This window comes from Struthio camelus, chromosome 15, assembly GCF_040807025.1.
Source record: "Struthio camelus isolate bStrCam1 chromosome 15, bStrCam1.hap1, whole genome shotgun sequence".
In the NCBI taxonomy this organism is placed as follows: Eukaryota; Metazoa; Chordata; class Aves; order Struthioniformes; family Struthionidae; genus Struthio; species Struthio camelus.
Window position 1 is genome coordinate 18608803 of NC_090956.1, and position 27958 is coordinate 18636760.

Consider the following 27958-nt stretch of genomic DNA (forward strand, 5'->3'; position numbering starts at 1 on the left):
GGCGGGAGGCGCCGCGTGAGGCTGGTGCGCGCGACATGGCGGCGGCGGCGGCGGCGCTGAGGCGGGGGCGGCGCCTCGCGGCGGTGCTGCGCGCCGGGGCCGGGCCTGGCCCGCGGCCGCCCGCAGGTGAGCTGGGGCCGGGGCCGGGGCCGCCCTCCCGCCGCTAGCGGCCGCCTCAGAGCCGCGCCGAGACGCGGTGCCGGGCCCAGGCGGCGGTGGCTCGGGTGCCCCGTGCGCGCGCCGGCGTTGGCCGGTAACGGCCCATGGCTGGGCACCGCCTCTGCCCCGGTCCGCCCCGCCCCGGCCGGCTCCCGGTGCTCCCCCGCCGGTACCGGACCGCCACGGCCGGCCTGGCTCACGGGGCTGGCGCCGGCCCGCGGCTTGGCACGAGGAAGGCCGCGGGGCTGGCGCGAGCCATGGGGCAGGCACAAGGGAGCGCAGGCCGTGGGGCTGGCGTGAGCCATGGGGCAGGCACAAGGGAGCGCAGGCCGTGGGGCTGGCGCGAGCCGTGGGGCAGGCACAAGGGAGCGCAGGCCGTGGGGCTGGCGCGAGCCGTGGGGCAGGCACAAGGGAGCGCAGGCCGTGGGGCTGGCGCGAGCCGTGGGGCAGGCACAAGGGAGCGCAGGCCGTGGGGCTGGCGCGAGCCGTGGGGCAGGCACAAGGGAGCGCAGGCCGTGGGGCTGGCGCGAGCCGTGGGGCAGGCACAAGGGAGCGCAGGCCGTGGGGCTGGCGCGAGCCGTGGGGCAGGCACAAGGGAGCGCAGGCCGTGGGGCTGGCGAGCGCCGCGGGGTTAGCACGTTGGAGGCGCGAGCCTGTCCCTCCTCACGGCAGCAGGCTCGGGGTAGTCCCCGCTGTACCCTGCTGTCTTGCCCTCGAGCGCGCACTGGAGCGGTTCGCTGGGTGGGAAGAGCGTTGTGTCCGAACTCGGGTATGTGCGTGTCCTGCCAGAGCCCCGTGCTGCGCTGGCAGGCTGCAGCGGGTTTCCTCTGTCGCCTGGCTGCTCTGACCAGCAGCACCTCCTGCTGTTATACTCCACGGCCGTTCCCGGTTCTGTTAACGCCGCAGTTAGCGTTTGTCAGAATCCTTCGTATCGCCTGAAGCCATGCACCGTGTCCCACGTTGGCACAAGCAGTTTTATTTCACTCCTAGCTTACTCCAGTCCTATTCTGTTCTTAAAAGGCTGACAATAAAGTGCAGTTCTATTTGTCTTTCAGCCAGGGAGCCGAACTCCAGAGCCCTGTTGTCTGTTGGTTGGTTACCAGCAAAAGCAGCTATAAACGCCCAACTTCCTGCCTCACTGCCTTGTTGGAAGGGACACCTTTATCTGGTGGTTTATGTAGGGTATGTAGCATGTCCTGTTCAGGTCAGTTAGGTGTGGGGAAAGGAACAAGAGCAGGTGGTGTTTCTGTTTTCTGACCCTTTCAGAACTAGGTAACGTGCCAGATGAGCGTGCATTTTCCAGGGGTTTGCTCAAGGGTTTGCTTAAGAGACCTGACAAGATTGAGGGCTAGGAAAACGGGAAGTCCGATATCCTGCCTGAGATGCGTGCTGTCTTATCATGGCTATAGTGCGCAGGTCTGGGAACTTGCTCCTGTGTTGTAATTAACTCAGGCATGTTAAGACATTAAATATTGGTCCTTGGAAGCTTCCTGCATCCTTTCTCTCTCCCAACTCTGAGCAGCCTATGCTGTGCTCAGTATTTCCTTGTCTGTCATCTGGCTTCTAATCAACGGATTTCTAGGTTGTCAGTGTGGTCTGTGGTTTTCCTTTGGGTTGTAAAGAGAAAACGGGGCAGAGGAAATCGTATGACAATTAGGGTTGCTATCAGGGTCAAATTGTTAGATTTATTGTGCCTCTGAGTGCCGCTTCGGTGTTTCTGGGCAATTCAGTTCTTCCACCAGGGAAATCCCCAGTGGCTTGTTAGCATCCGTTTCTGCGGAAGACTCCATGGGTCTCCGGTGGGTTAGATGTATCCAGCAGAATGAGAATTCTGTTTATTGACCTGTCGTTTAGGTCCTCCAGAACAAAAAAAAAAAATGTGAGTAGAAGGTGTGTGAGGTGGAAATAGAAATAAAGGCGGAGAAGTAGGAGATAGGTCTATGTGATGGTGTCCTTTCACTTGAATGTAGGCTGAATCCCCTGTTTGTGTGGACAGCCGTGTGTTCCCTTTGAACAAGCAAATTTAGCAGTATTTCTCTTGGCTCTCGTAACAATGTAAGGTGCAGCGTGTGTTTCTGAGAGACGCGTTAGTGTGAGCAGGTCTGTCAGTGACTCTCTTCTCCTTGGGTTTGTCCTGGACTTGGGGCTCAGCTAGGGAGCCCTTCTAATGAGATCTGAGCTGGAAGCATCGCATCGCTAGTGCTCTTTTTTTGCAAGAGCATCCTCAGGCTTGCGGCTGCACGGTAATCAAGCTATTATGGTAATTTCTGCTGACCTAAATTCTCCTCTTTGTTTTGAGCTGCATACTGCTTTGTGCTCAATTTCTCACCCTCAATTTCTGACTTGTTTGGCTTGGCTAAACGCTCACCTCGGTTCTTTTCCCAGAAGAGGTGTTGTTTCCTGGAGGTTTGGTGAGTGACTGGTTTGGGCTCAGGAATTACTGAGGGACCCTCGTGCGTGGATTGGAAGGAGCCTCTGAGAACAGCCCCTGAGGCTGAGAGTCCCCCTCTTCTCTGGGGCATGTTCTTGTACAGGGCCAGTCTGGGTCTATATGTGTAACATTATTGTCCAACTTCCAGTTTTCAGCGAACCCTAATCTATCTCATTTTTACAGTGCAGGTGGGGCAGTGACACAACGTGCTGGCAAATAGGAAAGTGTGTGGGCTGTGATAAAGCTCAGCATTTGATTAACTCAGTATAAAATGATCTGATTTGCCCTAGCTCACCACCAGAGCTGGACCAGGGGAAAGAGCCATTCCTGCCTTGTCTCTTGGTCTTAGAATAAGCCTGAGAAACAAATTGTTGAGTGTCACTTTAGCCTGTTAATTCAGAGGATGCTTTCCGAATAGCTTTTGTGTGTCAATAATTGTGGGTATGTATCCAAAATTGCCTGGAGCCTTTCCCCTGCTGGCTGCACAAGGATTTCATAAGAGACAAATGATTTGAAAATGCTGCAGCTTGCATTTAATGAGCCTTGAATTTACCTGGCACAGGATAGGCTGTTAATTAAGGATACGACCAAACATTGCACAGATCCAAAAATAACTTTTAAATTGGTTAATGGCAATTTATTCATTGTGCTTTAGAGGTGGGAAACAAAAGGCATGAATAGACCAAAAATTATAAATGTCTGGAGCTTCTAGAGAGAGCTAGCTTTTAGGGCAGGGAGGGTGAACTGTTTGTTGGCTCTGGGGTCTCGCTGTCTGTAGATTCCTTGTCATTTCCTTGAGATTAGGATGGAGCTGCTAATGATCTGCTTCTCTTTTTGCATCCAAAATCTTTTTGCATCCAACGTTCCCGCTTATTTCTGCTGGTTGGAGTGTGTGTGTGTGCATATGTACAGGTACAGATTCTTCTGAATATCCTCCGCTCTCCAGGGTGAACCTGTGTGATGCCTGGGCGGACTCAGGCTGTACCTTCCTGAAGCGTGATGGGCTGGACAGCCGCACGCCGAGTACTCTGCTTCTTGCAGCTTCAGTCACGGGGGCTGTTTTCCTTGTTGCTTTCTTGGATGAGCCCAACAAAGGCAGTCAAATGAAAGATAAAGAACGTGTCCTGTGATAACGAGACAGAACTGTTTGTGACGCAGAGAGCGAACAGTTATGTGTGTAGGAGGTGTTCAGCTGCATTAAGAACTATTTGTGGGCTCTTTTCTTTAAGGACAGAATGACTGGGGAGTAATTTGAGCTTCTGGCTGGAGTAGGGCCTCTTGATTCAAAGCTTTCTGGGGGGAGGAGGAAGAATGAGGCCTGACAGCTTTCCGGATCAGCTCTTGGGGGGTGAGGCATATACCTAAAAGCACCGCTTAGGCTTTGGGTTTGATAACCCTCGTTTACGTTCAAGTGCGAACCCAGTCTGAAGGTGTGGAGCGGCCCAGCCTGTTCTCGGTGCGGGAGCTTTTGACCGTACTGGCTGTAGTACCTGCTAGGGTGGGTAGGAGGTTTGGAGCTCACCTGCGAAGGGAGTCTTAAGATCTCCCAAGATGAGATGGGGGAAGGTGAGGTATGTCGACATGATGAAGGTACCTGGAGAGAGCTGAGCTATCCAGCTGTGTCCAGGGAGGTCATCACTGTGGGGATTCATGCAATACTAATGATGCTCAGTTCAATCCTTTTGGATTTTTGTACTCATTCACCTGGTGAAATGCAACCTTGGAAGTGTGCCTCACAGAGGCCTGGAGCGTAGAGTTTTCCTCCTTTCCTTGGCTGGTGAAAAAATCGGCAGGCGCAGAATAAATCTTAAGAAAAGCCTGGGCTTGTCACTGGTTCTGCCCATCTTTGTTGCTTATCCAGGTTCTTCCCCTCTCTCTGCCTGGGCCATGTTGATCACCTCTCTGCCTTCCGAAAAAACGGCCTGCTTCATTTCTGTTCATGGTTACAGAGGGAAGGACCAATTCACCTCCTGCCCCAGGACTGATGGCAGTGTAGCTGTGCATTCAGATCTGCATCCTGCCAAACTTACTCTGGCACAGCCGTTCTTGCTACAGTTTAGAAATGACACCGAGTAACTGGCACTGGACAGAGCTCTGCAGCGCTGTAAATGATGGGTTTATGTCCAGGTTTGGCCTTGGTTTCGTCTCCCGATAGAGAGAAGACTGTTCAGTTCACCTGGGCACAATGAAGTGAGGGTTGGAAGGAGGGGAAATGGGAATCCCAGTCCTTAATGGAGCTACTGCTATTTCCTGGCTTGTTTTCCTTTTACCCCACTGATTGCTTTCTGGGCTAATGCTTTTGTTGCTGTGTGTGCTGCTTGTCCCAGAGCTGGCTCTGCTGGAGGATGTAATCCCTGTGCCCGGTTAACTGTGCTCTGATGTTCAAGGACCAGATATTTATTGCTGTAAAGTTACTGCTCACCTTACTCATAGGGGCCGAATAGGGCTACCTGGAGTTGTTTTTAGATATGGGAGTGATTATGCTGTAAAGGAATCAGTATCAGCAGGATGAAAGTGAGCAGAAGAAAGTAGATTTTGGTGTCTGGAGGCCTGCCTCTTGGCGAGTATTGAGAGAAGCTGCTTTTGCAGTAAAGGCATCTCCTTGAGGTACAGGCTGGCTGGCTTGCTTGGGATTTTACATTTTCACTGGAGGTAATGTGGGAGTTGAAGCCTTCCCTGTTGTCTGCAGCTTAGCTAGATAACGCCAATGAAAGCTGCAGACTGCCGCCTCCTCGCCAGCTAATTCATTGTGAAAGTTACAAATTGTCCTCTTCTGGCTAGAATTTTAATTCAGGAAAGTCTGAAGTAACAATCTGCCCTTCTTCTGTAGCAAAGGCAATGCCTGAGGGAAATGGCGAGTATTCGATTGCAAGGGAACTTATGTCTTGCTTGGGCAGTGTAATTCCCCTTAGGATTGCCTAAAAGGGACCACTATGGAGTGTTCCTGTTGGTGGTGCTTGTGATTTATACTAAAATATCTTTAATTGCATCTCCTAGCAAAAGGAGCAGCATGTCTCCAAAGAGAAATACTCCGTTTCCCGAGCCTCCGGCACAACACTGCTGCCATCAGTGTTCCTGTTGGCCGGATGTACAGCACACAAACAGCAGAGAACAAAGAAGAAGAGCCCCTGCATACCATCATCAGCGACACGGAGAATGTGAAAGGTGGGCACGGACTAGGTGTGGTGTGGGAGTTCTCTTGGGGTGCAGGTAAATCCAGGACACCATCAAAGCATTGTCTGGGTATAACAGAGGGTGAACCCTCTGCAGTCCTCCGGAGTAGTGTTTCTGTCTCTGGAGAAGGTGCAGGCATTCGCCATTCCATCCTAGCACAGCAGATTACTGTTCCCGTTTGTACAGCACCGTCACCTCTGCAAAACTGGAACATGTAAATCAGAATGACCTGCATTGAGAAATGAGGCCGTGGAGACTGAGGGAAGAAGGTGCATCTTTGGGCTTAGCCTGGCAATTGGCTGTTGTGTGTAGAAGCTCCACAGGCCCCAGAATTTGCCTAAAAAGAGACACTTGTCACAGAAGCAAGTTGCGTCTGCCCAGTTTATTGCTGTGGATGATGGAGGTCTGACGAGAATCCTATTGTCAACCCTTTAGTTAGAATGAATTGCTTTGCACGTCTCCAGGGTGAAGCGCTTTAAAGCAAAGTCACGTGTGTTGTCTGAGCACAGAAATAGCATCTTAACTCAGTGTTCTCATGGCTTTTCTGTCAGGTACTTCTGAGACTGTTGGTCTGTAAAGCTCCCCAAATAGGTTTGAGCGCTGTGCTCCTACTGACATCTACACCCCTGCTTAGCCTCTGTCACCAGAGAGTGCAGATCTTTGTCAGCAAGGCACGGCAGAGGTGATGTGTGCCCCGTGGCTTTGCCTGTGTTGCTTCAGGGTTCTGTAGTGCCTCTAGCATGAGAAGTGATATTTTTAAAAGGCCAAAGATGGTCTCTTAGCTGAGATATTTTGTAGCGTTATTCCTTCTGAGGAAAATTCTATTTATGGCCACTCAGTTAAATGCGTAAGTAGCTGTGTGTATGCACTCCCTTGCCTGCTCCACCAAGATCTGAGAATCTGGCTTTTGCTGTTCAAGGCTCACTGTGTTGTTTGGACATCAAAAATGCTGGCTGGCTGTAAAAGCCTGTGGAGCAGGGCATGTGCAGATGGTTCCCTCCACAGGAGGCACTTGAAAGACAGGTTAGGGCATGGAGCCACACATTAGGAAAGAGGGGAGTCACCTTTCAGTTCTAGTTTACTGATTGCTTTGCAGCCCAGACATGGTGAACAGCACACAGACGCTGCACTCTGACTGTCCTGAGGTTTGTGTGCAAGGAGATGAGAAGCAGGCCAAGCGTCTGCTTGGCAAAGCATGCTTCCTCATAGGGATGCAAACAACACCGTCATCGTCATCTTGTCACAAGCCACAGCTACCTGTGACCCATCCTGCTTCAAGCCTTCACTACTGGGAGGCTGACACACATGGTAAGATGGCGAGTTTGCCCGAGGTGACCTGGTGAAGTGCCTAAAAGGTGTTTGTGTGATTCCTTTCTAGGTGCAGCCTCCAAACATGAGTTTCAGGCTGAGACAAAGAAACTGCTGGACATTGTTGCTCGTTCCTTGTACTCAGAGAAGGAGGTAGGGCACTCACTCCTTGCCCCAGAGCTGGTAGATTTTTTTCTTGGCTAAGCCTCATCTCTGACAAGGATTATAACCAAGATGGATAAGCTTTGAGAATACCTACTCACTTTCCCAGCAAATCCTGGCAGCTCACATGCCACGCTTCCTTGAATGTAGTTTTCTTAAGACATCTTGAAAATGTATTTTGAAAACAATTTATAAATATGTCCAGATGACTCTGTGAGTATCTTTAGAGGCTCTGGACTTTACTATTGAGTTCAGACAAGCCTATTCTCTTGGCAGGTAATGGAGAAATGCAGTTTTCTTTCTAATGAGTTGAGAATTAGTCTGTAAGTAGGTAATGAGTTCCCACATCTGTGGGACTCTTGTGCAGTAGACAGGGCCAGGCTGCAGTGTGAGGCTGTTTCCCTTCCCCAGGTATTTATCCGGGAGCTGATCTCCAATGGCAGTGATGCACTGGAGAAACTGCGTCATCGGCTTACGACAGAAGGGAAGGCCTTGCCAGAGATGGAGATTCATCTGCAGACGGACAGTGGAAAGGGAACCATCACTATCCAGGTACCTCCCTTTGGTAACAGGAGAATGTTATTCCCCTGCTGCTCTTGCTCTCAGCCATTGTCCATGGAGGTTTAGTGGAAACTGAGTAGCAGTGCAGGTCCCTTTGATTCCCAGGCCTGCTTGAAGAAATGTTCTGTCCTCTGTCAGATTCCGGTTCGTGAAGCTGTACCCTCAGGCTTTGATGAGAAGCCACCAGTTTTTCTGCTCCTTACTTGTCCCCATGGGAAAATTCCCTACTTCTCCCTTCCCTGTTAGGAACTAGCAGTAGCTTTCCTTCCAGTGCCTTGTCTGGTGTACTTCCCAGGTTGTATGTGCATCTCTGACTAGTGGAAAAGGTGGGAGTTGGGTTTTGTCCTGGCCTTTGGGTGAGCATTCTTTCCCCTCTTTAAGTTTGAGGTGTTACATGGTAGCAGGCAGACCTTCCCTGTCGCTTTGGTCACTGAAAGATGCTAGGATGGTGAGAAGAACCTCCCCTTGCTGACTGTCCTTATCCCCTCCTGCTCCAGAACGGACCACGTCCAGCTGATGCTGAGACACTGCCCTGACATACATGTGGGACTCTAGATTGTGGCAGTACCGTACCATTTGTCTGTCCTTCCTTCTGCTTTAGTAGAAAGTACGGTGCTGGTCTTGATTGCTCCCTGCTGATGATAAAAAGCTTTAATGGGAGAGAAGGTCAGTGCAAACACACTCAGCTGTGGGCTTCAAAGTGTGATGAGGGAAAGCGAACATGGTCCTTCTCTCTCTAATTTGATTGCTTTTGCTCTTGGCTGTTGTCTAGGAGGAAGGCTGAGATTCAGTTTTGGTGTTTTCTTGGCAAAGATGCTAATGCAAACAAGGGGAACTGATAACTTTCCTCATGGGCCATTGTCAACCCTGGGAGAGGTAGCTTTGTGCCATTGACGGAGAATGAGGCAGGCAGCAATGTGTGAGTGAAGGGTGACTATAGCAGGCCCGGGGAAGGAGAAGAGACGCAGACAAACCACACGATCTGGTATTTTTCACATGGGACGAAAGCACTTACTGTTAGAGACTGCTCAGTTATTTTATCCTTCTGTTTCTCTGCAGAACAAGCAGCTGCGGTTGCCATGGGGAAGTTAGTGATCGTCAGCGGGCAACACAATTATCAACCCAAAGATTCTCAAATCGTAATGCAGAGACTTTGCTATTCCTATCACACCTGCCTATTGCATTTTTCTGACTGCTATATAACACTGATTCTTTAATGAGCTCTTGCTTAGACCCAAGCTGGGTGTCGTTCCTGTGTTGCTCGTGCCTTTCCCTTTTGGCATCGCAGTGGACAGGTAGCCTCCGACCCTAACAAAACATTCTTTATAATTCATGTCCCATCCTTGTGGAAACTGCCCCCTTCTTTGGGAATTTGATTAAGAGACCTGTGTGCCCACCTTGCAGATGGGGTGAATTTGACCTTATACCTGATTAGATCTGTTAGGGATTCGTCTTTTTATAGACCCCTACCTGGCTCTCTGTGTGTCTCTAATGCACCTAAATGATCTTAACTAGCAAGCCGTTAACTGCAGCAATTCTGCGCTCTGAGATGGGTGAGAGAACAGTGCTACTCCAATCTCTCTTAAATGGTTTGCCTTCTCAGTAGTGCCTAAAGCGCCTTACCTCTAGTGAAGGGTTTATTTTTAACCTCTTGAAAAAATGTACTGAATATGACGATTACTCTGAGCAAGCCTTGTTCAGAACATTTCCCTACCATTCAGGAATGCAAAAGTGTGCTTGTGCTCCTCCAGGCAACCTGCAGGAATGACTGAGGCACAGATGGACTTGTCCCTTAGTAACTCTTTGTTTTCTGCACCCACTGGGACCCCCCAAAACAGAAGCAGCAGGCCCCTGATCTGTGATCTGCAGTGGTGCTGCCCCATCTTTTTCTAGAAAGACCCTGTTGTCTCACTTTGTCCTCTAAGTCCTTGTTGTCAGATCTTGATGCTGCCCTGGATCTGCTGGACTCTCCCCTCCCTTCCCCTTCCAAATCCTGTAGCATCTCTCCATATCTCACCAGCTGAGAAACGGCAAGTCTATAATGTGTGATGGCTTCCATAACATGTACGTCCCTGGGGCTTTACCCACGTTATTTGCTTGGAGATTATCTAGCTCCAGTAAAGGGCAACGTTCATCTCTGTTAAGTGACTGCAGTTGTGCTGACTTCTCTGCCAGGACTGAATTTTGGTCATAAGCAGAGCAAGATTCTGAACTTAACATGTTCTCATTCAGGGATATCCTACCTAAGCATTGCCAATGTTATATCTGCTAAGAGGGACTGGGAGGTCTGGTCTTCTAATGTTGGGAGTTCACTGTCTGGTTCACTAGATTACACCACCCCTGTGCCTTCACCAAAGCTCCGTTTTTTTAGCAAGTTCCACAGTATCTTCCCCCACTTTGAGAACTGCCTCACTGTGTTTCCAGGACAGCTTCACCTGGTAGCAGCCACAACCTGCAGGGTGAGATCTCTTAAGCAAATCCACTTGAAAATGTTAGGGGTGTGTTTTCAATGAGGAAAGATCTGCAGAGCCCTGAGGCTTTATAGACAAGTTTTGGGACCCTTTGAGGTGGGAACAGAGCATCCCTTACAGTTGCCCAAAGCCCTGTGACCACAGAGCTCTACCTCCTCACCTGCATGAGGCTCCCTGTGGTCAGCAGGTGACAAGCTCTTGGCTATGAGGTAGTCAAAGTGCTGCTGCTATGCAGCTCTGATGTGCTGCTGTGTTTGGTGATACCCCTGTGCTTGTGTGAGCTTGGGGGCTAGAGGAATGCTCATTGACTGATGCTTAATTTAGGGCTAGGACAGTGCTGACAGTTTAGAGGAAACTGTTTGAAACGGCCACAGAGCTAATACCGACTGCTGGGTGAGGGATGGCGAGTGCAGTTTGTAACGTGGGCAAGCAGTGTAATTGTTGCAAGTCTGGGCTGCTCAGTTCCCTGTGCTGGGCTTTCTTCTCACCGTTGCAGACATCCACAGGCAATGTTTGCGAAGCCCAAAATAACAAGCGTGTTGTGTTTGGGAGGAGTTAAAATGTCTGCAAACATCACTTCTCCCTGCAACAGCTCCCTGTATCGCTGAGCAGATCTTTCCTGGCCTATGAGTTGTTAACTGTCTGCAGCAGGGACTGGGTTGTCCTGAGGCTCTAATAAGGGACTGAGATCTTTGGGCTTTAGCAGTTCAATGCAAATGCACCCACGCGTCCACCAAGGTGGAAAGCTGGTCCCCCTCCATGCTGGGTAGCGTCCTGGCAGCCGGCCTGCGCTGCTGGGCTGCAGCATGAACACTGGCTGCTTACGTTCCTGAGCTGTGTGCAGCATTGCAGCATCCATCTGCCGCTTGGGCTCGAGGAAGCAGTGGAGCAGGAGATGAGGAATAATGCGGGTGGAGGTGGAGGGATAAAGCTGTCTGCACTTGGACAAACCTTAGGTGGAATTAAGCTTATGGAAGGGTGCCACAGATTGCAGGGGTGAGTTAAAGCTCCCAGTTGTCGCATCATCTTTAACAAATAAACTGGAGAACCAAGAATATAAATGCATCTAAAATATTCTGTTTCCTAGAGAAGGGAGTGCAGGATATTTTGTTTTCTTCCTCTTCGTGCCAGAATAAGAGCCAGTCACATTTAAAAATGGGAAATTCAAAATGGATAAAAGGAAGTATTTTCTGGACACCGGGTTTTTAGATCTGGATGGGTGGCGGCTGAGCCTGTAGCAGTGCTCAGAATCCTAGATAATGGTGGCAGCAGGTACTGGAAAGGAAACAAAACCTCAGGTACTCTGCTTTAGGCAGCTTTTGGGTATTAGGCTGAGATTATTCTGTATCTGCATCCATCAGTTTTATTGTGCCTTTTCGTCTATTTAGGGCTGCTGCAGGTATGGTATTGGTACTAAACCAGAACTCTGCTTCGGTGTGGCTGTTGTCCTGGCCTTATGAATCTTAAGTCTCTTTAAGCAAGACATTTAAATTAAAGGGTGGGGGACAGCACTTGCTAATCAGAAATTCTGGGACTTTATTACCTTATAGTTTGGTGAAAGCAGCATGTCCTTGTTGTGTAATGCAGCCAGTGTTCTTCTGATGCCGTGTCAAGATTTTCACTGACGTGAGTGTTTTGCCGCAAAGCAAAATGAAAGGCACCGTAGCTCTGAAGTGTATCTCTAACTGCAGGCTTTCTTTTAGATGTAGTGGCAATGGCGGCAGCCAGTTAGTGTTTGGTTAATGGATCATTGGTATAACAAGGTTCTGCAGTGCTTCAAGTTGGACCCGCATAACGAGCAAAGGAAATGTTACTGTTCCTAGCTTCTTGTTTATCAGTTAAACAAAGCAGTTTGCTGGTGTAAACTAGATGTGCTGCTGTAATCATGTGCAGTTTGTATCTGCTTTACCGAAAAGTATATATGAATATGAGAACTGTGGACTGACTGACTTGATGAGACAGATAGTGGGACTGAAGGTGTTCATTTATCTCTCCCCTAAGGAAGGTAGAGGTCTTCAGGGCTGCAAAGCAAGCACAAAGCGCTTCATGGTGGGAGCCTTGACATACCATGTGCCAGCTATCCAGCTGTCACTACACACAGAACTTTCTCTGTTTGCAAACTTCCAGCACCCACCCCACAAAGGTTAGGGCAAAGTACAGAGAAAGCACAAAGGTCCTGTGCAGTTTAACAGCAGGCTTTGCATCTGGGAGGTCTCTACACAAAAAAACTGATAAAACCAGTGTTCAGCTGCTGTTTCTTCAGGGGAAACGTTAACTGTGTTTAGATGTGTGATTTAAGAAGCGTGGCCTTAGTGCTTAAAGTTGTAGGTGTCTTGTGCTCTGCTCTGCAAACGTAGTGTGCGTGAAGCCCAGTGGTTTCTTGAAGGTAATCTTGAAGGTCTCTTAGAGGACTAGGGTGAGGGTCTCTAGCCTGCTGTGTCGTCTTGCAGAGAAAAGGGCTGTATGAGGGGTGGTTCAGAGGTAGGCCGTTTGCTGTGCGCCCTAAGAAGTCCCCGAAGGAAAACTCAGCCCGGTGAGAGGATTGTTATTCTGCCAAGCTGTAGAAGGTCTTCCGTAATTAGCCTTCGATAAATGAAGCATCAGCCCAGTGAATTTTGCTTCACGCTATGCAGTGGTTGCCTCTTCTACTGCAAAGCTGTGGAATAGTATTGGACGCTTTGAACATATCCCTCACATCTTGTAATTTAGGAAACCCCTTGTCTGATTTGTTTCACGTTCTTTAGAAAAATTCTACTGTGGCTGTTTTCAAGCCGTTAAAACTTTTCCTGTGGCCTGAAGGGAGGTCTGGAAACTGTCTACAGCGGAAGCGAAGTTGCAGCGCTGGTGGTGGAGCAACAGCAGGCCTTGCAGTAACCCTGGCCGATCTCAGATAGAAAGCGTAAAGCGTTGTGTGATCATGCGGTCGCTGCTGGCGAAGGCTCCTGGAGACGGAGCAGCAGCCCGTGCAGCGCAGAGTGCCCGCTGCTGACGGAGGGGCGTGCAAGTCCCGTCAGTTCCTTCCTCGGATTTTATGGAGTCTGCGCTCCTGGCGCTTGCGCTGGCTTATTCCCGAGGCTCTTCTTTCGTGGGCAGGCCCACGTGCCTTCCGTCACTGAAGAGGGCCTGTTCGGCAGGAGCCGAGCTCCCATCTCCCCGCCGTGGCTGGCACGTTATTGCGGAGATCCCTGTCCCCGGGAGCAGCACCATCTGGTGAAGAGAGACGAGAAGCGCAGCGCGAAGGCCAGCCGCAGGAAATGCGTGCGCCGCAAGAGCGGTTTGACTCTTGATGGCGTTTTCATCCCAGCGCACCCAGGTGTTTTCCTGCAGTAGGAAACGTCTGCTTTGCCAGGATCTTCGGTCAGCCACCTAAAAGTACACTTTCCGCTTTCCTCCTAGCGGCTCAGCGCTGTAGGGGGAAGGAGGCTGTTTTGAGCCGTGCTCTCTTTGTTCGTTGTGATTTACCCTCATCAAGCTCCAGGAACTGTCTTAAGCATTTTGCAATAAGTTTGGCAAGGAATTCTGAATCCAATAGCCAAATACATTCATGGGGTAGGATATATTTTTTTAACATACTGGAATTTGGGAATGACACGCTGCGCTATAAAAAGGAGCAGATCAGAGAAGCTAAGAGTTTTGCTTAGGGTCTCACATGAACAAAACCTGAACCAGATGCTGAAAATTTTTTTCTGGCCTTTTCCTCCCTGGGGGAAGGGACCATGTCAGATTCCTGAGATTTTGCCATACCCTGTTTGTTTTTGCTGGCTTTTCATCTCCTGCTGTTGAGATCTTACCTGGCATCCTCCCTCTTCTCAGCCAAGACGACTGACTGGCCTTGCCATATTTAATCAAGTGGAAGATGTGGCTGTGCTGTGACTCATGTCGTGCGGATGCAGAGAAACGTCTCACCAAGTGACCCACAGAGCACCTCAGTAACTTCATGAGTTGACCATAATTTGGTCGTTGAGCAAAGTTAAACACTGGATTAAAAAGCTGTACTAGCATTAATTACGCTGTCTTGCTTTGCTAGTAAATAAGCCTACTAAATGTGCCACGTGAGTGGTAGGGGCGTGCTGTGCCAGAACTCACTCTGGCCTCCCTCCTCCAAGCCATCTCGCAGCAGTCAGCTCCACTCTGGCTCATTTGGCTGACGCTTGCAGGCTGAATCCCACCCCTGCGTTAACAGCGCTCAGAGTTTGTCCGCCCCGCTTCCGGTTTTGCAGAGTGCTGTCAGCTTTGATAACTGTGCTCACCGATACTTGAACTGAACTCTTCAGATGAACAAGAGTCACCTTTCATTTGGCTACTTTTCATGCTGCTGCCTTACATAGTGGCTCAGAGATCCTGAGTGGCTTCTCAGGGTGTTTGTGCCAGGTGGAGAAGTTGCTGGACTTGGGGAGGGTGGATGGCTCTTGCTTTTGGAAAGTGGCATCACAAGAGTGTTAGCCTGTGCTTTGTGCTTTGCTTCCATGAAAGATACATGTGGAACAAGTCTGAAGACATGTTGGACTGAGAGTAGGGAGGATTCATGTTGGGATCCTGTGTGAGATGGTGGCAGTTTCTAGCTGGGTTTTGCTGTGCTGTCCATGAGGCCTTAGGGTCATCCAAAGGTGTTGTGGCAACAACTGAAGTTGCAGCCAAGTCTGAGCTGTGCTGCAGCCTTTCCTGCATGGTGCCTTAGGGTCTACTGCCCGAGAGGCAGGTGCTGGCAGCAGGGAATTGTTATCTGCATGCAGGAGTACAAATCTAGATTGAAACTGGGGAGAGCGGCAAGCCGTGTGCCTTTGAAGCCTGGACTAAGCACCTTGAGGTGTGGCCTGTGCAATATACATCCAACTGGGGTCAGACTCTTCCCACAGGTACCAAATACCCAGCTCCCAGGCTCAGGGACATGGGTGCTGGCAGCTTCATGCTCAGTTTTGTGGAGCATAATTAAGGGGGAGGAGAGACAGGAAGAGATTGACAGTAGATGCAGATGAGCAAAGGTGGTGCTTGCTGGCAAGGGTCCGTCCGCACTACCTGCGAGTAAAAGGATTCCCTGCTCTGCCACTGATTCCTGGAGTGAGGGCATCATTCCCTGTCTGCAAATTGGAAATAGGTGGCTTCTCCACTCGCTACTTCTCAACTCCCCTTTTTACTTGTTTAGGGATGGAAACTGTCTCTGTACATGCATAACACTTGGCACAGTGAGGCTACGAGCCTGAGCTGAGATCTCCTTCCAGCACTATCACATAGTGCATTTTGTTGGAGGGCTGTAGAAACCAGTCTGTCTTGGCATATTTTTGTTTTCTCTCCATATAACACATGAGTCTCTAAACCTTCTGGTGGCTTACAGCCACAAGACAGCTGTGGCTGCCCCATGGAGCTGTGTGCCTTTTGAGTCCACTGTCCTTGACCAGGTGTTGGAGAAGTGAGTCACAGCTGGAAGCCTGCTGTTGCATTTACTACTTAAGTAGCTGGGTGAGAGTGGGAGTCAGAGATGCAAGTTAGTTGGCACCAGTTGCCAGACCAATGCTTCTGTGCAGGTATTTCAGCTACAATTTGCTGTTTCTTTTCAGGACACAGGTATTGGGATGACCCAAGAAGAGCTTGTTTCTAACCTCGGTACCATTGCTCGATCAGGCTCAAAGGTAATTTGGGATGAGGTACCCCTTCTGGCTCCTTAGAAGAGTCTTCTCCAATTACAGTCACTTCTGTGCTCCCAGTGATTTCTCATTCTCTTTCTTCTTCTCCTTGGCCCCCAGCCCAGCTGTGAAATTATACCCCTCTTGGAAGATGAAACCTACTTTTGGCATTTTCTAGCTCTTAATGGCCTCTGCTGTGTGCTGTGGGAGGCCTGTGGTGCTGAAGCGGCGCTAATGGGCCCTGTGTGTAATGCTGCTGCACCTGGCTGCCCTCACTCCCAAAAGTAAATGCCTTTCTCTCCAAGCTATTGTTATGGAGGGGCACATGCTCTCTTGGCATTCACACTCGGTGTCCAGGAGGACAGCAGCTGTGTCATCAGGCTGGCAAGTTGTCATACATATTTACCTGATTTCTTTTCACCTCTGGAGTCACCATTCAGAGATTGCTTCCTCCTGACTGATTGAGCCCTTACTCTTTTTCCTTTACTGCTAGCTGCAGGAAAGTATTGCCCTAGGCGATGCTCCCCTTTTCCAGAGGTGCAGTCCCGTTCCCTGTAGGAGAAACCCTTTTCCTCAGGCGCCTTCTTCAGAGCACTGACACAGGAGGTTTAGGATTACGGTACTGAATTGTCGGGTCTGCAGTACCTGACATAGGGCTGCAGGTAGGAGCCCAGCTGGAGGAGGGGTTCAGCCTCCCAATGGTACTCGATGGCACTGTGCACCTGTATATGTCTCATTCTTTGTCCCTCTAGGCATTTCTAGATGCTCTGCAGAACCAAGCTGAAGCCACTAGTAAAATCATTGGCCAATTTGGAGTGGGTTTCTACTCCGCCTTCATGGTGGCCGATAAGGTGGAGGTGTTTTCACAATCTGCAGAACCTGGGAGCCTGGGCTACCACTGGTCTTCAGATGGGTAAGAATCTGCAGAATGGGATAGAAGCTTGTGGGGGCTGTGTCCAGACCAGACATGGACTGGAAGCTGTGCAAAGCAAGACGGGACTTGTGTGGTTTTTCATAACTGGGCTTACTGGTTTAGATCCTGTTCAGATTACATGCAACAGCAAAGCACGGCCAAATGTACCAGGGTGAACAGCCGCAGAGACCAGATTGCCTTGTCAGAGCAGGCATGTTGTGCATAAAGACAGTACTTGTCTCTCCTGTTCCTTCCCTGCTGGCGGTCATCTTATCAGCGCCCCGGACTAGAGAGACAAATGTTATTTCTTTGGTCTAGTTTGGCTTTCTGCTCAAGGGCACCCACAGCATGCAGGCCTTGTGCAGCACTGTGGCTATGTAGGCCCTTGTCTTCTGTGCATTGGACCTGTGTGCTCGTCTTTTGCTTTTTGCTTGCACATCACAGTGTCTGATGGCAAAGCAGTGCTGGACCATGTTGAAACTGGAGCCCCTGGAGGTGAAAACATCTATATCCTCTTAAAATATCCTGGGAAGAAAGAGTTTACTAAGTTGTTTAAATTCCTGAAAAAACATCTTGTCCCTGAGATGTCAGACTGTCTCGGCTCACGAATAAGCCACTGTGTAGTGCAGTCTGTACTGCCACACCCTTTGAAGGCCTGTCTGTCATCCTGCCTCTATATCTCCCCTAGGTCGGGGCTCTCACCAAAGTGTTTGATCCCCATATGACCTTCGTTTAGAGATGGAGTAGGAACGGCCATCCAAAGTGAGCAGTCTTTAGCAGAGCAGAGCTGCTTTTCATTGTAACAAGTTACTGCTGTGCAGTGGAAATATATATGAACGGGGGCCCACAAACAAGTCAAAGAGTCATCAAGGGGGGATGCAGAAGCCTGGGTGTTCCAGTCACCGTAGGAAATGTTGGAGAGCAGTTGCAGTTTAAGCCCACGCAACCTATGTTGTCTGAGGCTCAGTTCCTTTTCTGTAGAAGCCACTGGTGTCTTTGTGGAGCAGTGTGTCCCGGGATCTCGAGTCTCTGTAGGGAAGACAGCTGCATGTTTTGGGAGGTTCTCAAAGATATAGAGAGAATCTGGGCAAAATATTTTCATTTCCCATCGCTGATATATCTGAGGCACAAGCTGACGTGGTCTTTTTCTAACCCTAGTTCAGGAGTGTTTGAGATTGCAGAAGCATCTGGTGTCAGAACTGGGACTAAGATTATTATACATCTCAAAGAGGACTGCAAGGAGTTTGCAAATGAGGACCGAGTCAAAGGTGAGCAGAGCAGGGAAATGTTGTTGTCTTCCGAGAGGCTGCGTAAAGTCTTTTGGTTGCCCAGGACTGGGAGGTGAAATTATAGTGTTTTTCTCTCCTGTGGCTCCTTTCACCTGCTGTTACTGAAAAAATTAATTCCCTGTTGTTTTCAAAATGTGACTCTTGCACATCTCCTTTCCATTCCAGAGGTGGTGACAAAATACAGCAACTTCATCAGCTTCCCGCTGTACCTCAATGGGAGACGAATTAACACATTGCAGGTGAGCATGAGGGCCGCTCATGGAGATAAACCATTGTAAACCTCCACCAGAATGAGGAGACAATGAAACAGAATAAAGCTGCTGCCTGTCTCTGGTGATCAGGGAGGATTGTCCAGGATATCACAGATCCTGTAGTGATAAGTTAATTAGAGCAAGAGGAGACAATCTGGCAGAAGTCATGCCTGGTACTGCTTATTTGCATCTGTTGGAGGAGAATTCCTGATTAGCAACACGATTTTTCTTTTTAGGCACCTCACAAGTTTTTCCTTTATCAGAACGATTATCTCAGTGCTTTGCAGTTCTTATTTTAACTATTTAAGCCAAAGACACGTTAGCGATGGAGGGACTGCTCACACTGCTGGTGTTCTGACACCTCTTGCTGACACCTCTTTCTAAACTTTGGTATGGAATAGTAAATGCCAGGGCATGCTTGGTTTTGTTAGTGGCTCAACTCACAGCCTGATTTTCTTCACAGCTCTTAGTTGAACACTGCGTTGATGCTAGCGTTTTCTGACCGCTTAAATGATATAGCAGCCATACGCATCTTAGTAAGAAATTCTCAGCCTGATTGCAGGTATCTCATGGGTGAAATTAGTTATCTTTTAAAATAAATAAATAAATAAAATCTATGAATCATTTTCTTCCAATATCTCCTTTTCTGGTACCTTGACCTGGTTGGTTAACTCTTCCTCGCCGAAGAGAGCAGATAGAAGGGGTGTGTGTGTGTCTGGTTGTTTCCCTGGAACGTGGCACTGAACCTACAGACTTTCAAGACTGAGCTTAAATGTATTATCATATTAATATATTTAAGGTTCTATAATTGGTGTCATTAGTCACTGATATTTATTTGGATTCCTGCAATAGTAGTGGTTCTATTTCAAAGGTTCTCTACCATTTGCCTTAAATTACAAAACCAGAAATAGATTTAGACAGCTGTTTGTTCTTCCTACCTGACAATCAATAGAAGAGACTCCCTGGAGAAGCGAGGGGCGAAATGCCCTTAATAGAATCGTGTACCTGTATCTTCTTAATCAGAAAGTCAGTTTTCCTTTGGGATATGGCAACTGCTCAATTCTCTTTACACCCCATTTCAGGCCTCTTCTTTATCCATGATCTTGTTTTTCCATTTTTCCACACATCAACATCAGTTTGCTATAAACAGTCGTAGTTAGATCCCTGGTGTGGATTTTCCTAGATAAGCTCTTGAATGCTTGCCACGTAGCTGTCACTGTGGAATTAGAGGCTTTTCCTGTCTAACTGTGATAACTGTAGCTACAAGTAAGCCTCTGGGAAAGCAGCAGATATAAAGCACCTTAGAACATAGTTGTGTCCTTAATCCCGCCTGTGATCCTGCAAACCCTCCAGGACACTTGCATGTGCTGGAAATGTTACAGAACTGCTTCTGGAACGAGTCTTTGAGGCAAAAGTAGCTTTAAGGAATATGGTAGCCTGGCAGGGCTGCCAGAGCCCTGAACTCCTTGGAGTGGTAGGTGGAGGGTAGGCTGGGTGCTCGTGCTGCTGCCGCTGATTGTTCCCATCACTTCTTAGGGTTGGAGCAGCAAAGAGTAGGGGTAAGCCTAATGGGCTTCACCCAGTGGGAAACATTCTCAACTGGATTCTCAACTGGATCCCAATGCTTGTTAAACGGGCAGAACCTCCCACAGCTTTGCTAGATGCTAATCTTTTGCTGATGTACTGAAACTGCAAATGTGGTATGAGCACGTGCTGAACGCTCCACAGAGCATTGGGCGTTTGTGGGGTTTATGCCCTGCTCACAGAGCAGCAGCAGGTGGAGAACATGGCCAAGAGATAGAGACCTCATCGGGGACTCTCAACTCTGATTCATGTGTTGATGTGTGAAACTGTAATGCTGAAGCGCTTAGTAACCCTGCAGCAGCGATGGCCAAGTGGCTCGTGAAGCATCTCCTGAACTTCTCCAAAATAAATCACCAGAAAACAACAGTAATCCAGGAACTGCTTCACAAGCGCTCAGCTGACCTTGTGGCAGGACGGTGGCCTCCATGAGAGAGGCAGACAGGTTGGGACGGACCCACTTAAACTTTCAGTTTTCTTTTTTCCTTTTGCTTGTTGGTCGGAGCCCTGAGAGACTTGGCCACAGTCAGCTGACCTGTGGTAACTGTCTGGGATGCTCTTGGCCCCTGGCAAGTGTGAGGTAATGGAGGTTAGCCAAATTTTGTGCTAAACAAAGCTGCCTTATCTCATGTATGCTTTAGGGCAAGAGTACCTGCATGAGAGGTGACCAGAGATCAGCTGAGGGGCAGTACTTTGTTAGTCGATGGTAGTATGCCTGAACCGTAATCCATTCCCCTACCTTGTGCAGAGGGCGTGCCTCTGTTTGAAAGATGATATTTCCTTGCTCAAGGGCCCTGGAGGAAAAGTAAAACTCTGAAAGAAGCACCCTATGCTGTGGGGCTGATGGTGTTGTGAGTACCAATGAGAGAATGCATCTCCCTGCTCCTCCACAGGCACTCTGGATGCTGGACCCCAAGGACATCAGTGAGTGGCAGCATGAGGAGTTCTATCGCTTTGTAGCGCAGGCTTATGACAAGCCCCGCTACATCCTGCACTACAAGACCGATGCTCCCCTCAACATCCGCAGCATCTTCTATGTGCCTGACCAGGTGCGTGCCATTCTGTCCAGGGAACAGTGGGACATCTGCCCGCTTCCTCTGGAGAGGAGAGGCTGGGAGAGCTCCTTAGGGAAAGGAGGCAGCTGAGGCTGCAGAATTGCAAGGGGGATGTCCAGTGCGACATTTCTGCAGTGGGGTAGGTGCCACAGGATGATGGTGGGGTACTGAGCCATGACAGGAGCAGGAGGGGGCTCAGGTAGGTCCTCTAGGGAACACGGCCAAGATTTTAGCTCTCGCTGGATTCAGCAGTGTTAGGGGAAATCACAGTGTTCCCTGGTCAGGTGGTGCAGCCACACAGGTAGCAGCAGCATGGTACTCAGCCGAAGGCTGGGCACCCTGCACAATGCTGGTATTACCTTTTTGTCTCTTGCTCCTGCAGAAACCATCCATGTTCGACATCAGCAGAGAACTGGGCTCCAGTGTTGCCCTCTACAGCCGCAAAATTCTCATCCAAACCAAAGCTGCAGACATCCTGCCTAAATGGCTGCGTTTTCTTAGAGGTGTGTGGTGGGAGCAGGACTGCGAAGCATGACTTCTATAGGGGTGAAGTGAGGTGCTGGCGTTCGTGTCTGTCTCATTGCTCAGGGGTTGCTCTGTGTTCTAGGTGTTGTGGACAGTGAGGATATACCCCTGAACCTCAGCAGGGAGCTGCTGCAGGAGAGTGCCCTTATCAGGTGAGCAAGAGAGCAGCTGGACCCTGTGGACTGCTGTGGCTCTTTTGGCTTGTTGCTGGCTGATGGAGAGATGTTGTGGGATAGCTGGAAGGGCCTGGAGGGTCCTGGCATGAGAGCTGTAGAATTTCCATCCTTGCGAACTTCTGTGATCTGCAAAGTGAGTTATTTTTCAGGCATGCTGGTCACATATTGAGATGTGGAAGCAGTGCGCTGTGTCACACGATCTGCTGCCTTCTCCTTGGGCCGTGTTTGTTCAAGCCCTGGGCTGCCTTCCAGCATCTCTGGTCAACAGTAGTCACAATGGATTTGCTATTTAAAGCATCTGATCTCCACCAAGTGGTGTGGAAAGCAAAACCAAACAGCAAGTCAGCTGTCAATACTAGGAAGCTGGTCCATGCTTACCTGTCACCATGTGTTTATGCATATATCTTCAAACAGCATCTTGGCTGTGATGTGCTCACACACGCGTTTGTCAAAACCTGAATGCCAGCTGGCAGAGTTTTCATTAGGCGCAGAGGTCCAGCAAAGTTGAGTGTGGGCAGGCCAGTCTCCTCTAAGAATCCCTTGGATCTGGCATTGGTTTATTCTTATTTTTTGTCCTTTAAGTCCCCTCTCAAACACCTGTTGTTGTTGGAACTTGAGGAAAGAATATGGGCAGGCTATTATTCCTTAGTGTTGGCCCTGCTATCTTGGTAGGTTTTGATGTCAAACTTTGTATTCTACAGTTGGTAAAATGCCTTGAGCTTCACTATAGTCATCAAAATAAACCTGGCCCTTCACTGATTTTTAATCCTTCAGAAAGGATTCCTCCCAGCATAACCCCTTTATGGCTGCTGACGTTGCCACGTTTAAGGGTAACTGCAGGACTGAGCTGAATGTCCTGTGCACAGTTGCTTATGTATTGCAGCATCACTGAGTCACTGGAGTTGCTGAAGATCTGAGCCTCAGCAATGTGTCTCTTCCACAGCCTTAGCTATCTTCCCAGCTCAAGAGTTGCTCTTGACTGAGATAAGAACAGATGTAGAGCCGTGAGGGAAAGGAGACAATGGCCCTGGAGTGGCCCTGGAGTTTCTCCTTTGTGCTTGTGTGTAGTGAACACATCACTGAAACACTGCACAGGGAGAGAGAGGTTCACCTAAAACCCCTTGTCTTGGTCTGGCAGCCATCTTTAGAAAGGCTTATTCTTGTTGCAGGAAGCTCCGAGATGTTTTGCAGAAGAGGTTGATCAAGTTTTTCATTGACCAGAGCAAGAAGGACCCTGAGAAATATGCCAAATTCTTTGAAGACTATGGGCTGTTCATGAGAGAGGGGATTGTCACCATAGCAGAGCAGGATGTCAAGGTACCACATGTCCTGAAGGGCTGCAGCTGATGGGAAAGAGTATTTGCTCCGACAGTGACCTGGGATGAGGGGGGCTGCTACTTTTCTGTGATTCTTCCCGTGTGCCTGTGACTCTTGTTCCTGGGTCTAACAAGACCTACAGAATCTCTAAGGTGCCCCTCTCTATCTCTGACGTTAAGAAGGTGCTGTTCTGACCGGATGCTGCTTCCCACTCAGTTCGAGACATTCTGCAGAGTCTGTGTGCCCACACTCTTGTCAGCCTTCACTGATATAATATGAATTACAATAGGCTATAAAGCAGGGCTTTTCCCCTACTGTTGTCTTCTGCCTGGTTTACCCTTCCATATCTGCTTGGCCCGCATCCTGTCTAGGTCACTCTTCTGCCTCTTTAATATGTGAGGCAGGAAAGGAGGAAATCGGTAGAATCCCCTGAGCCTTTCTGCAGCAGTACAAACTGCAAACGGGCCTGAATGTTGCCAAGAGATCTTTCGAGGCTGGGAGTGGTCAGGTAGAGGTGTAGTTACCTGTGCTCAGCTCACAGGGTCCTCCTCTTCCAGGAGGACATAGCGAAGCTGCTGCGTTACGAATCGTCCAGCCTGCCTGCCGGCCAGCTGACCAGCCTCACCGAGTACGCCTCCCGCATGAAGGCAGGGAGCAGGAACATCTACTACCTGTGCGCACCCAACCGGCAGCTTGCCGAGCATTCTCCGTATTTTGAGGCCATGAAGAAAAAGGACATGGAGGTGGGTGAACAATGTGCCATGGCCAAGGGGACACTCTAAGCCTGCTGTATCACTGGTCAGGGCTCACCTGGATTTTGGAGCTGGGCAGGGCAGTGAGGCCTGCGATCGTCCCCACCCGCTGCAGTGGAACAGCACTGTCTTTGTTCGGGCTGCCCTCTGTCTCCACTCAGACTGGCTACTGCATCATGATGCCAGGAAAGACCTGGGCAGGCGAGTTAGTACCTGTACAGACAACTAGATGTTTCTGCTAGTCTTGGCATCTGTTTAATAACTTGTCCTGAATCCCAGATCAGGAGCCCAGGTGCTGCTGTGCTGTGCTGGCAACAAGATTATAGGTCTTGTGTGCTGGGAAGGTGGCCCTTTCAGGAGTGCAGCCAATGCTTGTTCTCGCTTCTCCCAGGGCAGCAAGGCAACTTGTCTAGCTGTAGGCCTCCCAGCCCATGTTAGTGAAGCCCTCCAAGAATTTGCTTTCCTTTGTGACCCTGAGCACGGACCCGAAAAGAGTGATGCATGCAGGACGTCATGTTTCCTGTGCTCCCATGGAGAAACTTTATCCAGCAGCACCAGGACTTTCAGTGCTGCCTCGCCACAAATGATGATTTTTGCAGTTCTGAGAGTCTTTGTGTGCTGTGAGCTGGTGGCTGCTGTAAGGGGATGCTAGAGGGGCAGAGGGCCTACTCTGGATTCCTACAGCCTTTTCTCTCATGAGCAATAGTCACTGTGGGGATGAACTTGCTAGTTTGCCTTGTGATGTTCTTGCTGTTTGTCCCAGAGTTGCCCCTTGGAGACGGAAGTGCTGTTATATCCCAAGCAATGTGTTACTGTCTGCTTTTTTGGCACAGGTCCTGTTCTGCTATGAGCAATTTGATGAGCTAACACTCTTGCACCTTCGTGAGTTTGACAAGAAAAAGCTGATCTCGGTGGAGACAGATATCGTTGTTGATCACTATAAGGAAGAGAAGTTTGAGGAGAGCCGCCCAGGTACCGTAAGGTTCCCCTGGCCCTTCCTGCCACGTGCAGCCCAGCCTCTGTGGGTGAGCCAGTGAGGGTACACCTCCTTCAGCACTCTCGCTGTTCCTTAGTGTGTAAGCAAGAGCACTCATTTCCATCCTGCCTTTCTCGTAGTGAGGCAACTTGCTGTGCTTGCAGATCCCTTTCATCCCAAGTGTTGCTGTAGATAAAAGTTCAAACAACTTGCTCGTTTAAGCGGAGGAAACGTCATGTATTGAGTTCCTGCAGTTTGACTTTAACAACATGCACACACCTAATGCCCCGACAATCAGAGGCAGGCACTGACAGAATGAACCTGCCCTCTCTGGGTATGGGACGGTTTGGGATGGCATGGCCTTAGGGCATGTATGTAGGTGTGTGCTGAGTGCTGCTTTCCCATTTCCACAAGAGAACAGTTAAGTGGCAGTGTGGAATGGCCAGCAGTGTTCCTCAGGCATAAAGCTTGCGGTCAGTTGTCACACAGTAGCTATGGACTCAGATGTGCCCTCTTTCCCCTTCCAGCTGCAGAACGTCTGACAGAGAAGGAGGCCGAGGATCTCACGGCCTGGATGCGAAATGCTTTAGGCTCTCGAATCACTGGTGTTAAGGTAGGCATATTCTGTGCCTCGGTAACAGAGTACGCAAGATTCATGTAGATTATACCCTAGGGGGAAAAAGAGGGTGGCTGTTTGGGAAATCTGCGGCAGTATCTGAATTTTCTTTGAACCCTGAGAGAAATAATTCTGCTCTGTGCTTCCATTCAGTAAATGGCATGAATGTTGCCCTTTCTGTCGTTAGGGCAGTCAGCGTGGCAGCAGGAAGAACAGCATCTTAATGTGCAATGAGCAAAGCCCATTTTTCTAGTTCATGCTCCGGTTACTATAAGAACAGGCTGGTGACAGTCTTGCATGTGGACTAGCGAGGCTCATGGGCAAGCAGCGCTTTGGGTTCAGCTTCAAGTTAGAACCTGTGGATCAAAGGGGCCGTTTGAGACCCCAGCTTTTCTGTCTGTTCAGGCAGCACCTGTCGAGTGGGGAGGAGTTGTGAAGGAGCTTGGTGTGGATCTCTGCAGAGGAGACCCCAAATCCCCCATCTCTGACCCACATGCCCTTTTCCATCTCAGCACTGGTTGCTATTCTTGCCATAGGTGACTACACGGCTGGACACCCACCCTGCCATGATCACTGTGCTCGAGATGGGGGCTGCCCGCCACTTTCTTCGCATGCAGCAGCTGGCCAAGACCCAAGAGGAGCGTGCCCAGCTCCTGCAGCCCACTCTGGAGATCAACACAGGGTAGGGGGGAGTGATACCGGCGCTAAGGACTGGGGCGCTGCAGGTCTGCTGGGCTAGAGGCAGAGAGGAGGCAATGTAAGGCCCCCAATTAGCTGAGCTCTCCCCAGAAAGTGCAGCGTGCGCTACAGTGACTTGGTTCGTGAGGCTGCATGGAGTGGTGGACATGAGCCATCACACACACTTTGTCCAGCCTTCTGAGGACCAGGAGGGTTATAGAGTCAGGCTGGGAGGGAGGGGAGAAGCCCTAAGAAGAACAGGGAAACAGGAGCTGCTCTGGCCTTCAGGTAGAAGCTTGTGTGTCCCACCTTGGCTTAGCTGCTAGAAATTTTTCATGTGTCCAGAAGATGTCACGCCTCAGTGTTGATCTCTCTCACTCTTACAGGCATGCTCTGATTAAGAAGCTTCACGAGCTGAAGGACAGTCAGCCTGATCTGGCGCAGCTGCTGCTTGATCAGGTGAGAGCCAGGCCTTCTCCAGAGGCACCATCATCCTCCCCAGAGCCTGTTTGTGGACCATATGTGGCAGGAAACAGGGTAGAGCCCTTGTAGTTGGCTGGGATCACATCCGTCTGCAGTCCCCGCTGGGTACTGCTGGTACTTGTGGTCCATGTGCTATTTCAGTAGCACTGCAGATTGTTTCAGGTTTGAGAGCTTGGCATTGTGCACTGACTCCTCTTTCAGTGATGAGAAACACTCTGTTGGTATTACAGTGGAAGGGACAAAGTGGAGAAGGTTCAGTTTAATGAACGAGCAGACCTTGGAGTTTCAGAAGAATTTTCTCCTGAGGTGGGGAGAGGTGGGACTTCTGAGACTAGGCAGACTTCCAGAGACGTGCATTGCAGACAGCTCACTCTGTGGTGGCAAGTACTGAGAGAGCATGTGGTCCATATGTTTTCCTGCTCTGATGGCCTGGAAGACATGCTTAGTCTCAGCATGCAAGTCCTGCAGTCGTGACATTCACCTCTTCCCCAGCTCTCACCCAGCTTGCTTTTGCTACTTGTCAACATTTTCTTCTCTTTCTCAGATTTATGAAAATGCCATGATAGCAGCAGGACTGAATGATGATCCCAGACCAATGGTGAGCCGACTGAACGAACTCCTCACCAAAATCCTGGAGAAAAACTGAGCCCTAGAAAACTGAAGAATTAACTCTGTGCTGATATCTTTTTCCTCAAGCGCAGTCACTCTGTCGGCTATTGCAGCATCTGTCTGTTTGCAGGCACCATGCAGTGAGGGGTTCACCTGACTGATGTGCAAGGAGAATGCAGGGGACATCCGATCCTCACTGCACAGGGCCACTTGTAATTACTAGATCACATGTCATCGGCCTGCTCAAAGCTGTGTTCTTAGTGAGAACAAAATCTGGAGATTGCTACTAAAACAATATGTCAGGATTTCTAACACGAGCCTAGGAAGCCTCGACATGGCCTTTCTCGGAATAGCGGATGGCATCGTGAGTCCCAATTAGGTCTGTGAATACATCTCTGTCACCCACCCTCGCTGTATTTATGATAAATAAATGCCTATTCTTTTCCAGACCACTCCGCTCTTCTCTTTTCCCTTTATTTTGTTAGTCTTTGTGTTTCCAAGCTGATGGTTTGATGATTCTTCCCTTTTTAGATGCTGCTTGATTCTTCAGGGCATCAGGCATTGGCCAGTGGTGGGAAGTGAGGGTTGTGAAGACAGTAGGTGCTGGCGGAGAATGTGGAAGGAAAACAGGAGGAGAGTTTCCAGCTATGCACACTGTTAGCCTTGTCCTTGAAAATGGAGGTCAGCCCTTTGAAATCTTTCTGATGAGCAAAGGCCATTCAACAGAAGGGACCTCAGTAAAAGAAATGCCACGCTGGATTTCCCTGTATGTTTCTAGTTTGCACCAGACAAATTGGTTTAGAAGAATTCTTTCCTCCTCTTAGTGGGGGCTTTGAGGTGGTTGTGATAT

General features: G+C 49.6%; 1 protein-coding gene across 1 annotated transcript; it reads left to right on the forward strand.

The window, feature by feature from the left end:
• TRAP1 (TNF receptor associated protein 1) lies at positions 1–27560 on the forward strand. The gene is made up of 18 exons (XM_068909205.1): positions 1–126; positions 5588–5755; positions 7143–7225; positions 7646–7786; positions 15822–15893; positions 16640–16800; positions 17959–18068; positions 18255–18328; positions 20815–20970; positions 21359–21479; positions 21584–21653; positions 22847–22994; positions 23552–23737; positions 24580–24718; positions 25250–25335; positions 25875–26020; positions 26403–26475; positions 27044–27560. The coding sequence occupies exons 1-18, from the start codon at positions 36–38 to the stop codon at positions 27143–27145; spliced, it is 2127 nt and encodes a 708-aa protein (XP_068765306.1). The 5' UTR covers positions 1–35; the 3' UTR covers positions 27146–27560.
• Positions 27561–27958: the final 398 nt, after the last annotated feature.

Bases quoted from the DNA above. Each gene is read 5' to 3' on its own strand.
- TRAP1 (XM_068909205.1), top strand. From the start codon at position 36: ATGGCGGCGGCGGCGGCGGCGCTGAGGCGGGGGCGGCGCCTCGCGGCG. The intron at 21,654-22,846 runs GTGAGCAAGAGA...TTCTTGTTGCAG, and splicing joins CAGGAGAGTGCCCTTATCAG to GAAGCTCCGAGATGTTTTGC. The intron at 23,738-24,579 runs GTGGGTGAACAA...TTTTTGGCACAG, and splicing joins TGAAGAAAAAGGACATGGAG to GTCCTGTTCTGCTATGAGCA.